The sequence below is a fragment of the Rhinolophus ferrumequinum genome, chromosome 10, assembly GCF_004115265.2.
Source record: "Rhinolophus ferrumequinum isolate MPI-CBG mRhiFer1 chromosome 10, mRhiFer1_v1.p, whole genome shotgun sequence".
Lineage (NCBI taxonomy): Eukaryota > Metazoa > Chordata > Mammalia > Chiroptera > Rhinolophidae > Rhinolophus > Rhinolophus ferrumequinum.
In genome coordinates, this window is record NC_046293.1 from 87,739,870 (window position 1) to 87,752,376 (window position 12,507).

A 12,507-nucleotide genomic window follows, 5' to 3' on the forward strand; every position below is an offset into this window, starting at 1 on the left:
GTTTAACTTCAAATAAATAACTCTAAAGGAGCTTTTTACAAACAGCTAGTGCCCAGATTCCACCCTGAGATTCTGAGTTAAGGGCTGTGAAGTGGGGTTTGGGCCTTGGTGTGTTTCGAAAGCTCCGGTGATCTAAGGTGCAGCCAGGCTTGAGGACAGTGGGTTGGGATGTGTCCTCCCTGTCTCCTCCCCAGCCCAGCACCTGCCCATGTTTGCCATGAGGTGGCTTATCGATAACTAAGAGACTGTGAGAGTGAGGCTTCGTTGATTCAGACAAATTTGGGGGAAGCGGAGGACAGCAACGAAGACCAGCTTTAAACAGTGGAAAGTTCTAGTTTAACAAGTGCACGGGTGCCCCTACCTCCACTTTCTCCACCACCTGCTTGCCGAATGAGCAGACCTTGGTGGAGCATGTGATTATCATGTTCTCGGGACTCTCGTATTGGCTGGAGACCCCGTAGAAGGAGCTGCCTTCGTCCTCCATGTTGGTGTTGAGGTCTGCCTGGAGAGACATGGGGCAGCCAAGAAGCGGACAGGTAAGTCGGCGGGCAGCCTGCTGGGGGTGGAGCCAAGGGCCGCACATCCAGGTTCTCGGGCCAGGACTCCTTCAGGATGGGCTTACAAAGAACCTGGGCAGCAGGGTCCTGGAAACCTCCCCCCTTCTCCACAGCCGGGCCTGGTATACAATCAGGTTGTGCTACCTACGTAATGGAAAAAGAGAACACTGGGACTAGGATTAGGTACAGGGCAGAAACTGGACAGTGCCTGGAGAAAAGCTGGCAGGCAGCTCAGCGGCCTGGGAAGGGCAGGTACCCGAACGTGGGGGAGTGGACATCCAAGGGCCCCGGCCAGGCCATAACATGAGGCCTCTCACACATTCGCCACTGCTGGCCTCCCCATGATTAATGCACATCCAGGTACCATGACCACATCCTACCATGTCCCCGACAGTTGCTTTTAAATCAACTCACTCTTATTCCTTAACTCCATTCTAAGCCAGATGTCCATGAAATCAGGGATTCTATTTTTCTAATATATATGAAAATAATTACATAACGATTACAGAAGAAATGTTCATTCATGTTCCACCTAAAAGAATGCCACACACCAGGCCTGGGTGGGACTGGCCCAACCCACCCAGGCTTCTCCCAGTACAGTGATCTGGACGTGTCCTTCGCCACCCCATTCTGGCAGCAGCTGCTCAGGAGGCCTTGCCCCTTCCAGATGGTAAGCACTCTGGAGGCAGACACTAAAACTAAGCTCTCCCCAGGGCTTGGACAGTGCCCAGTACAGGATGGGCCTGCAGGAAAGGTCACGTGTTGGCGGTTGCGCCTCTCACCTCTGGGTGGCACCAGGTGAGAAGAGAGAGGTCCCTGGCTCCCAAGGAAGGACCCGCTCTGCCCCCATCTCAAACACACTCCATGCTCTTCCCTGACCACCTCTCACTCACCTGGCTGTCCCCATCAGTCAGTCAATCGCCCATTTATCCTGCTCCAGCCCAGCACGGCTGGGGCCAGTGGGGGCCCAGAGGGCGAGACATTGTCTCAGCTCTCAAGGAATTTATAACTTGTGGGAAAGCAAGTAGAATAAGTGAGCTGGTTGTTTGGGGCAGGGGGAGAGCAAGGGTTTAGGGAAGACAGATATTTCGCAAGTGACAATCCAAAGTCTGCCCCCAAAGCTGCCCTGTGGTGATACTGCACAGACACAGGGGTGCTGGCCAGTGATGCACACCGTGAACCCCACGCGCCTTCTAATTATAACCCAGTCCTTCCTCCTTTCCACCATGTATCCCCCCACTTTAAGCACCTCCCCCAAACAAGTTTGCTTCTCTACTTTCTCATCCTAAGAGGAAAGCTGCCCCAATATTACCCTGAGAGATGCCCCCCCACTTGTCCTCCTGCCCTCAGAATGCCCCCTTGTTCCCCATCCTCCACCCTATTCATAGCTGTGGTGCGGGTGGGCAGCTCACAGGCTGTGCCTGGAACAGGTGTAGGGGATCGGGTGACTGACAGATGAGCCGGAACAGCCGTAGCTCGGGTGTGGGGGCTAGAGGGGCTCAGATTCATTGTCATGTGCTGGTATGTGCCTGGGAGAAATGTCAGGGCCCAAAAGGGGACAGCAGGCTGGGATGGGAGGGCAGGCTGGGGTGGGGCAGGTTGGGGGGGCAGGCTGGGAGGGGAAGGAAGGCTGAGAGGGGGTGCAGGCTGGAGCACTCTCCTCCCTCCATGGCCTCAGCTCAGCTCTGCCCAACATTTTAAATTGGCAGACTGGCGTTAATGGCGATCAGTGTCCAAGAGTCCCCTCTCCCTCCACCCCCAAGGACAGAGGTGGCCTCTGCTGGTCTCATGTTCTGAGGGAGGAGAGAAGGGGTCTCAGCTTCTCAGTCCTGCTGCAGCCCCACCGTACAAATCAGATGGAGCACAGCCTCACAACTCTCCTGCACCCAGATGCCATTTCCAGCTGGGAACAATGTGTCCTGGAGTCCACGAGCCTGTGAGGTACCACTGCAATCCCACCAATAAGGACAGTAATTGCAGGGACGGGGGACTGGGCGGCTGGATTGGGACCATCGAAGTCCTCCTCCCACTCCAAGGGGGCTGTGATTAAATCCCAGCCCACCAGTTCAAGGCCTGGGGTGAACCAGAAAATGGCCAGGCAGAAACGAGGAAGGCTTCGGCTCGGGCGGCACTGTTTCTTCGCCTTCCTCACTGCGTGTAGCCAGTCTCACACCAGCGGGTGGCCGGGGAGGGAGTGGCCAAGCTGCCTGTGAGAACCCGTGTGTGACCAGACGTCTCATGGTAAGCACACAAGAACATTTCTTTCCCCACCTCACAGAGTTTACTTCCCTGATGCTTCTGCCCAACCTAGGCAGGAGACGAGATGACCGCCAAGGTGCCCTGGCCGCAGACCTGCCCATCTCTGATTTCCTGGCCTTCTTCCCAAGCCTCTGGCCTGCAGAGAGGACCCAGCTCAGGTGGAGCGGGCACACAGCCTCCCTTCACTGCCAGCTGACCCCACGCACATCAGGGCCTCCGAGACACAGCCTGTTGCAAGCCCACGAGAACAACTGCTCAGTTTTCAGATGGAGGAAGAGGGCCGGGAAGCCGAGATTGGCTCAGGACAGAGCTCTGAAACTGGGGCCTCCACGTCCCAGCTGGGCCTCCGCTGCCCACCTTGTGCTTCCTGGATACACTGGGAGGGCCTGGCTGGTAGCTCGTCGGCCACACTCCTACACCCTTGGAGTTTCTGCCCCAGGACCCTGAGATCCACTCTGGATTCTGCACTCAGAACATGAGCCCCTGGAAGACATTGGGGCCACACGGCACAGGTGGTGTGCAGAGCCCACGGCCAGCGCACCAAGGCCGTACCTGGAACCTGCCCGATCGTGTTTCCTCGGCCCCCACTATTCTGCCCCTTCTCCTCTCCCATCAGTCTCCACCTCCAACCTACCCACAGAGTCAGAATGACAGAGAGCACATGAGCCGTGGGCAAGGTTGGACGACAGGAAGGGCAACCGTATCCATTTTCTGGAAGAGAAGTCTGGGCTCTAGATAATCCAAGAAGCCCAACTACCCAACTCTGTACTGAGAGCACCGAGTTAGGTCTGCTCTCCCCGTGCCACCACGTCTGCCGTTCCTCAGGGGACTGGGGAGCCTTTTCCAGGCCATCCAGAGCCTTCTCCAACAGGAGCAGGGGGAGCACCAGGATCCTGCATGGAGGGCACCCCACGTGCTTTGCAAGGTAGACAGTAGTATAATGTTTCTCGTTCACATGCTGCCGCCAGACGCCTGGGTCTGAACCCTGGCTCTGCCACTATGAACTTGGTGACCCGTGCACGTCATTTTACCCCTCTGTGCCTGTTTCCCCTCCATGGAATGGGGTTAGGAGTGTGGCAAGGATAAAACATGCTAATACATGTAACGTGGTGAGAGCAGTGCCTGATGTAATTACTCAGCCAGTGCCGGGAAAAAGCCACAAATCACCGCACCCAAGCTCCTTTTTCCAACTCAAGGCTAAACCTGGACAGGTTTGAGGGGAGGGGAAGGAGGAGTCAAGAGAGGGTGTCGGCTTCCCCAAAGTCAAGGCCAGGAGCCTCCCCATGCACACAGCAGGAAGTGGAGCTGCCACTGCTGGCTGGGCAGTAACAATGTTAATGGACTCCTGGTTCCAATTCCCACGGCCAGGGCTGTGAGGGGGAGTAGGGAGAGGGAAAAGGGAAGGGAGATTGTGGAAGCCCTTTCTGGCTGCGGTCCTGCAGAAGGCTGCTGTCTCTCACTTGGCCTGTATCATAGCAGCCTTCTACTTCCTTCCAGTCTGGGTGGTTGACTTCTCCAACTAAGCACAGCTCTGGCCATGTCATGCCCTGTTCAAAAAAACTTCAATGATTCCTCATCACTTAAAGAGAATGGACAGGGCCGGCCCGGGGGCTCAGGCGGTTGGAGCTCCATGCTCCTGACTCCGAGGGCTGCCGGTTCGGTTCCCGCATGGGCCGGTGGGCTCTCGGCCGCAGGGTTGCCAGTTCAATTCCTTGGGTCCCGCAAGGGATCGTGGGCTCCGCCCCCTGCAACTAAGATTGATCACAGCACCTTGAGCTGAGCTGCCTCCCGATGGCTCAATTGGTTGGGGCATGGGCTCTCAACCACAGGGTTGCCAGTTCGATTCCTCGACTCCCTCAAGGGATGGTGGGCTGCGCCCCCTGCAACTAGCAACAGCAACTGGACCTGGAGCTGAGCTGCGCCCTCCACAACTAAGACTGAAAGGACAACAACTTGAAGCTGAACGGCACCCTCCATGGCTAGGATTGAAAGGACAACAACTTGACTTGGAAAAACAGGCCTGGAAGTATACACTGTTCCCCAATAAAGTCCTGTTCCCCTTCCCCAATAAAATTTAAAAAAAAAAAAAAAAGAGAGAGAAGGGACAGCAAATATGCAGTAAATGTGCCACTATCATCCCCTGCTACACCCAAGACAGACACTACCAGTCAATCCAGCTTTCTCCCTCTAGATCCTTCTCTCAACCCAGCATTCCAAACCATGACTACCGATCCATTGCAGGTGGCACTCAGGTGAAAACCCATTTCCCTGGCCATCTGGTTAACATGGGAGACTGACCATTGAAGTTCATTTTCCTCTTCCAGAAAACCAACTAGAATGATAGCAAAGAACTTTTAAAAATGTGCTCCCCACCACAAAGGCAGAGAAAATGGAGAAGAGACCAAATGACCAAGGAGTTCAGGTTCGGGAAGACTGAATGTTGGTCAGAACTAGAATGGATTCTGTCAGGGAAAGGAAGCAGAGGAAATTACAGTCCAAACGTGCCTTGAGAGGGGTGACAGATAAGAAGTGAGCTGATGTACTTGAGAGAAGCCCTAAGCGGCTTGGGACTAGAGGGACCAGGACAATGGGCCAGGGGACACACAGGATATGACACAGGAACTGGCTGAAAGACTGACACAGGGTGGGCGTGCCTCCAGGCTGACCTCGCCACCCCTCAGAAGAGGACAAAGGGCAAGCATCTGCAGAAACTAAACAGCAGGCTGAGAAGACGGGGAAGAGACAGGGATGAAAACAGGACAATTAAGTGAGGAATGGTGGGATCCCCTGGCTCTCTCCCTTGCCGCACTCCTGGAATTCTACTGATCAAGTGTAGCCATTCCAGAGGGCAGGGGAGGAAAGGAGACTTCTCTGGAGAAACTGAACCACCTCAGGGGGAAGAAGAAAAGTCTAGTCAACATACTGACATTTATTGGTTTCCCCAATAAAAGAGCTGGTTCCCCAACCCTAATCACCTTCAAGTGAAGCCCACCAGGTGATGAATCCTGCCTCATACACAGAGCTCCCCGTGACTATTAAACGTGGAGAAATGGCACAAACAACAAAAGAATAAACTGGACTTCATCAGAATGAACAATTTTGTGCTTCACAGGACACTATCACAGAATGGGAGATGGTATCTTCACATCATACATCTAATAAGGGGCTTGTATCTATAAACTATAAAGAACTCATAAATCCAACAACCCAATTTAAAAAGTCAAATAACCCAATTTACAAATAGGCAAAGTTGCTGAATAGACATTTCTCCAAAGAAGATATAAGAATACAATAATCACAGAGAATGTCGAGTGTGGGGGAGGGGGAGGAGAAACCGGAACCCTCTCGTGCTGCAGGTGGGAATGTAAAAGGGTGCAGCCACTTTGGACGACAGTCTGGCAGTTCTTCAAAAAGGTACACACACAGTTACCATATGCCCCAGCAAGTCCACACCTAAGTATATACCCAAAAGCACTGGAAACATATGTCCACACAGAAACTTGTACAGGAATGTTCACAGCAACGTTACTCGTAATAACCAAAAAGTGGAAGCAATCCAAGTGTCCATCAACTGATGAACAGAGAACTAAAACGTGGTGTATCCTCACAATGGAGTAGTATACAGCCCTAAACAGGAACCAAGTGCTGATACCTACTGCAATATGGCTGAACCTTGAAAATATCATGCTAAGTGAATTAAGCCAGTCACAAAACACCACAAGTGATTCCATTTATTGACATGTCCCCAAAAGGCAAAGCTATAGCGATAGAAAGTAGATTAATGGATGCCTAAGGCTGAGGGAGTGGGGGTTTGGGTACAGGTTTATCCATAAGGTGGTGAAAATGTTCTAAAATTGATTGGCTGCACAACTCTGTGACTATATTAAAAAACATTGAATTCTACACTTTAAGTGGGTGAAATGTTTGGTAAATGAATTATATGACAATAGAGCTGTTTTTAAAAACTATGGGCTATAAAATATGGCCAAGGATTATAGATATTTGAGAAAACCCTCCAACTTGAAAGACATAGTCCAAAACAGACAGAAAAAAAAAAAAAAAGATTAAAGGGAAACAAAGACAAAGAAGGGAGCAGAAGAAAACTTAAAAAATAACTTTTACTTCATATTCCCAGAATTGTATGCATCGAACAAAATCAGGATGTAATCAAAGAACAAAAGGAGCTCTTAAAAATTTTTTATAAAACGTCATCATCAAAATCCAATATTGGACAGAAGAAGTGACAGAGAATGCCACCATATCCCATTAATCTAATTCGCCGTTATCTGTATAATGCACCGTGATTTTATGAACCACGAAGAAAGAAAAAATGGGGCAGCCGGATGGCTCAGTTGGTTAGAGCCTGAGCTCTTAACAGGGTTGCCAGTTCAATTCCCACATGGACCAGTGAGCTGCGCCCCCACAAGTATATTGAAGACAATGAGCTGCCACTCAGCTTCCGGAGGGGTGGCTGGATGGCTCAGTTGGATAGAGTGCGAGCTCTTAACAACAAGGTTGCCGGTTCAATTCTCACATCGGATGGTGGGCTGTGCCCCCTGCAACTAAGATTGAAAACAGCGACCAGACTTGGAGCTGAGCTGCACCCTCCACAACTAACTAGATTGAAGGACAACGATTGATGGATCCTGGAAAAACACACTTTTCCCAACATTCCCCAATAAAAAAATTTTAAAAAAGAAAGAAAAACTGCCATCAACTGAACCATGACACACACCAGCAACTGAAAGACTCATCCATCATTTTCTATATTAACAGAACCCTGATTTTATTCAGAATGGCAATTTATTCAACTAAAGGAGTTCATTTCCCTGGCTCCTTTATAGCTAGCTGCAACGTACCACCAAGTATCGTGTGGGACTTCCAGGATGGCCCCTGCAGAGGAACCAAGTAGGCTTCCTCCTTCCTGCTGCCTGGAATGTGAATATGGTAGCTGGAACTCCAACAGCCATGACCTTGAGGACGCAGGCCATGCACTGAGGATGGCAAATAGTCAGACAGGAGTCAGGTCCCTGGTATTTCATGGAGCTGTCAGACCAGCCCTAGACAGTTACCTCCAGACTTACTTTACATGAAAGAAAACCAATTTATGCCCTTGTTACTTTGAGTTTTATGTAATATGCACTCAGATATACTCTTAACGAATTCAGAAGAATTACAAGATAAAATTAAGGAAATCTCCAAGAAAATGAGTTGGAAAATGAAGAAATGGTAAAAGTCACAGAATATAAGTCCAGGAGATCCAACATCAGACAAATAGGGGATCCTAGAAAAGATTTTAAAAAGGGAAAGAAATAATACAAGTAAATTTCCCCAAATTAACAGATTCTGATCTCACTATTAAAAATGCCTACCAAGTGCCTAGCTCAAAAATAGAAGTCAATAATACACACCCCAAAGCTCATCAATGTGAAATATAAGAACATCAAGGATAGAGAGAAAATGCAAAACTTCTAGAGACAAAAAACAAACAAACATACCCACCAAAACAAGCTACATAACAAAGGATAGAGAATTAAAATGCTATTAGACTACCCGTTAGAAGACAATAGAGCAATGCATTAAACAATGATTCTTGAAAATCATTTCTAGTGAAAATGATTTGTGATCTAGATTCTATACCCAAACTATCAATCAAGTACAAAAAAATATGACATTTCAAACAAAGACAGAATATTTATCTACCATGTTATCTTGTCTGAGGAGGATACTAGAGAATGTGTTCCAGCAAAATGACGGGGGACACCAAAACAGAGAGAAATACAAGATCTAGGAAACTAGATTCAATGAAGAAGAGCTTCAATAAAGGTCTCAGGGTGACAAACGGCCTGGAGAACAAGCAGTTTAAACTGGAGCAGAACAGAGACATCAGGAGAAAGAAAGTCTCTAGGAGAACGGGGGAATCGACAAATTATCTGATAGGTTTGAATATCTGGGGGGGAAATTTTTAAAAATTTTATATGGTAGTTACAATGGAGCAATCTATAAAATTTTACTAATAGGTTTATTTAAAAATGTGTAACTGAGAAGGCCATTCACTTGTAGGAAAAAACAAAAAGCTGTATAAGAAATGAAATGTAATCACAATACACTTCTTGGCTCTTTGGTGGTCAACACTGTCAAAAATATAAACATTTAAAAAATATATATATATAAACATTTTATTGCTCTGAATAAATTATGTAACTTATTAGGTATGATATTATTGGGATGATGAGGGAAAAGTGGTATAACAGAGTTAATTTTTTTCTACCATAAGAATAAACGTCTTAATTATGTCATCAAGGTACAGAGAGCAGAATAAGCATGAGGAGTAGGCCAAGGATCTGATGCTTTTCATTATGAGCCTCATGGTATTAATTAGTCATATAACTATGAACCTGCATTGATTGAAAAATAAGACCAAGTAAAAGAAACGATTTGTCACCCAGCATAGATTAACACCGACGTTTGTATGACCAGGGCTTTCCAGGATCAAACTCACCTTTGCAGTTTTTATGTTCCATTATTCCCGCTCACACACCTGTACCCATGGCTTTCCCCTCTAGAGCCCACTTCCGTAGAGCGCCCCCGCCAGGCTGTCACAGCCTTTCTCCATCTCTGTTGAAGAGAACTTGCTCATCCCGAAAGGCCCACGTCCCACTTCACCCTGCTCACAGAATAAGCCTTCCTGCAGAGTGCAAAACAAGCACCTTACAGCTCAGGGGCCTTGGGTCTCAGTCCCAGCATTTGCCTCTTCTGGAGAGAGCCAGCCCCACAAGTGTGGTTGTGGGTAAGAGCTACAGAGGCTAGCGATTCCCAGCCAGGGGCTGGTACGCCACTTGCAATCACACATACAATTTTGTGTGAATATGTTTACTTCTAGGAAAAGCACAGCTTTCAGATACTCAGTGGTTTGGGACCACGTGAAGGGTAAGACTCTCAGGGCACGCAGCCTCCTGGGTGTTAACAGAGCTGCGAGGTGCCAAGGGTGCCAGGGAGAGGTACGTGGGCGGGGCCACCCAGGCCTGTCAATGCGCGGACATAGTCAAGGATACACCGCCAGCCAGAGGATTTCCTGCACTTCCTGCTGCCGGGTTACACTGCACTTGTCTGACTCTCTTCCCTGCAGCCCCTTTCTGTGTGTACTGGGCCCCCTGGAAGGGAAGTTCCAGAGCAGGTATTAATTACGCCTCCTGGTCTTGGAGGAGCGGTTCTGAAAGGAGGGGCTCTACCCACACAGCAGCTGGCCCGGGACGTGATGAGGACGGCGCAGAGACCACATCTCCGGGCTGGGCTGTTTGGAAAGCTGGGCAGCTGTTTCTTTTGGGAGGACCTTTCCTAACTCTACAGTTCACTTCTCCAAGCCCTGACTTGGAGATGAGCTTTTCAAAAGGACCAACTGCCCTGCCTGAGGCCCTGAAACCAATTCAGGCCTCGCCATTCGAACGCTCGGGGGGATCCACGCCGCTCTTCACCTACCCCGCAGTGTCGCCTGGACGTCTTCTTCCAGTACTACACCTTCCTAAGGCTGAACTCCCGCCCAGGCGTGGCTGTCAGTACCAGCCCAGCTTTCTGGCCCCGCTGGGTCTCAGCTCCCCCAGTGGGCGGCCTCTGATGCTTGCTCCTCCCCTTGTCAATGGTCCTGCCCTCCCTAGGTCTCCACCATGGCAAGGGCACCTATGCCTCCTCGTCCTCTTTTCTCCCCTCTTGCATCGACAGACTAGGGGTACGGTAGGAAGGAAGAGTCTATTGAAGGCTTACCCAGAACTTCACGAGAAAAAAGGCATTAGAAGGTCCCCGTTCAAAGAGCTCCTTGAGTCCACCCTTTTTCTCTGGGAACTTGTCATAGATCTGGCGGATGTCCACGGCTTCGAGGTAGGGGTCACTGTAGCTCGGGCTTGACTGGCCAATGTGCACGAACAGGTGCTTGTTGTACTGTGGAGAGAACAGCTGGTCTGAGGGACAGGTGGGGGCAGCAGGCCAGACAGAACAGGCCAGAGCTCAGATCCTAGCCACGTGACCTGGAGCAAGGCACCTTCACCTCTCTGGGCCTCAGTTTCCCCACTGGTAAAATGGAGACAGTAAAAGGATTGACTGTAAAGGAAAGGTAATGATTTATAAAGCACCTGATATAGTTCCTGGCACCCAATAGGTGCTCAACAAATTGTATTTGTTGTATTATTCTTAGTCCTGCCTCTGTCACTAAATATCCTTAGGCAAGTCACTCTACCTTTGGGCCTCTCGTATCTCATCTGTGAGGTAAGACCACTGACCTACATACCGTGAGTTCAAACTGTGCTCCACCCCTGGAGACGGGGGCTGAGTGCCTCTGTTGCTACAACCAAACTAAACATACTTCCCTCATTGCACACACCGGGCATCTGAGGAAGAGCTGGTTGCATTAATGCGTTTCTCAGCTAAAAAGCCCGTTTGGAAATGTCAGAGGGAAAGGGTCCATGCAGCCCCGTCGGCCCGGCTTCCTCCAAACGCCCAAGTGCTACTCTGACTTCTGCAGGTGATGCTGGTGACCCAGGACACAGGACACGGACGGGGACAGGTGGGGGCAGGGTTCTGCTCCGCTCGGCTCCCAGGATGTGGGTCAGACACAGGGCGCTCAGGGGGAAGGCCGTAACAGCCTGGGTGGGGCTGGGGAGACTGGACTAAGAGGAGGCTGGGTTGGGTGGAAAGAGAACACGGAGGGAAGAACAGAGGTCAGGGCGGGAGTAGGAAAAGGAGAGGCCCTGAGAGGACAGGGGCGGGCAAGGAAACCATGGGAAGGCTTTGGGAAGGGAGCAATAGCTACACGGGGAGAGAGGGAAGGTGAAGGAGGCAAGGACAGGCAGCTTGAGGGAGGGAAGGAAAAGGGGCGGGAGGGTCAAAGGGGGGAGGCTGGAAAGGAATGAGTGGAGCACAAGGGCAGGGCGAGAAAGCCAGAAGCAAGTGGGAAAAGAGCTGCAGGTGAGGGAGCTGGAGGCATGAGAGCCGGCCAGAGGGGGGCTGGGACCTACCGTATCGGGGTCCTGCTGCTGCTCCAGGAAGGCAGAGAACTCCAACATCCAGAGCTTGGAGCTGGCCACGCTGCGGCCCTGCCACGGGGGTGCCGGGGGTGCTGAGGGTGATGGGGCGGGTCCCGCAGGAGACTCAAAGCCTGCATGCAGTGGGAGGCACATGGGAGCTTGTTCACACACAACCTCCCTGCCAACACCCCGATGAGGACCCCAGGCCCACGAGTGACACCCCATGCTGGCTAGGAGCTCTCCTCTTCCCCTAAAGGGGTCCCAACAGGGTTGGTGGAGGGGAGTGCAAAGCACTGGCTGGTGTGTCCAGGAGCAGCCCTGGCGGGGAGGGCTTACTTAGCCTGGGACAACTCAGTCCCCTCGGCGCCCCCCAGAGCTACACTCAAGGGCAACTGCATGCGGGATGGGGGGCCAGATCCGGTCGGGCTGAGGGCTTCTAGAGCAGGCACCAACTGCTAGGTTCTCCCCCTCCAGGAGCTTCTGGTCCAGTGGGGGAGCTGACCAGACAAATCATGAATTACAATGATGTAAGCCCTGCGAGAAGAGGAAGTTTCTTGTTTGGTTCATTGCTGTCTCTCCAGCACCTAGAGCAGTGCCTGGCCCAGAATAGGCACTCGATTCAGGTTTGTTAATAAACGAAGAAATGAATGGGGTAAAAATTGACAAGGTATGCA

The 12,507-nt window shown here is 50.7% G+C and overlaps 1 protein-coding gene across 2 annotated transcripts in view; it reads right to left on the bottom strand.

Annotated features, from left to right (window-relative positions):
* Positions 1-12,507, bottom strand: part of TEAD4 (TEA domain transcription factor 4) — a 59,196-nt gene that overhangs the window by 1,076 nt on the left and 45,613 nt on the right. For both annotated transcript variants that reach the window (XM_033118199.1, XM_033118200.1), the window contains 3 exons: positions 11,825-11,964; positions 10,578-10,751; positions 362-502 (listed from right to left, as the gene is read on the bottom strand). In XM_033118199.1, the coding sequence (XP_032974090.1) occupies positions 362-502; positions 10,578-10,751; positions 11,825-11,964 (455 nt within the window). The remainder of the gene's footprint in view (positions 1-361; positions 503-10,577; positions 10,752-11,824; positions 11,965-12,507) is intronic.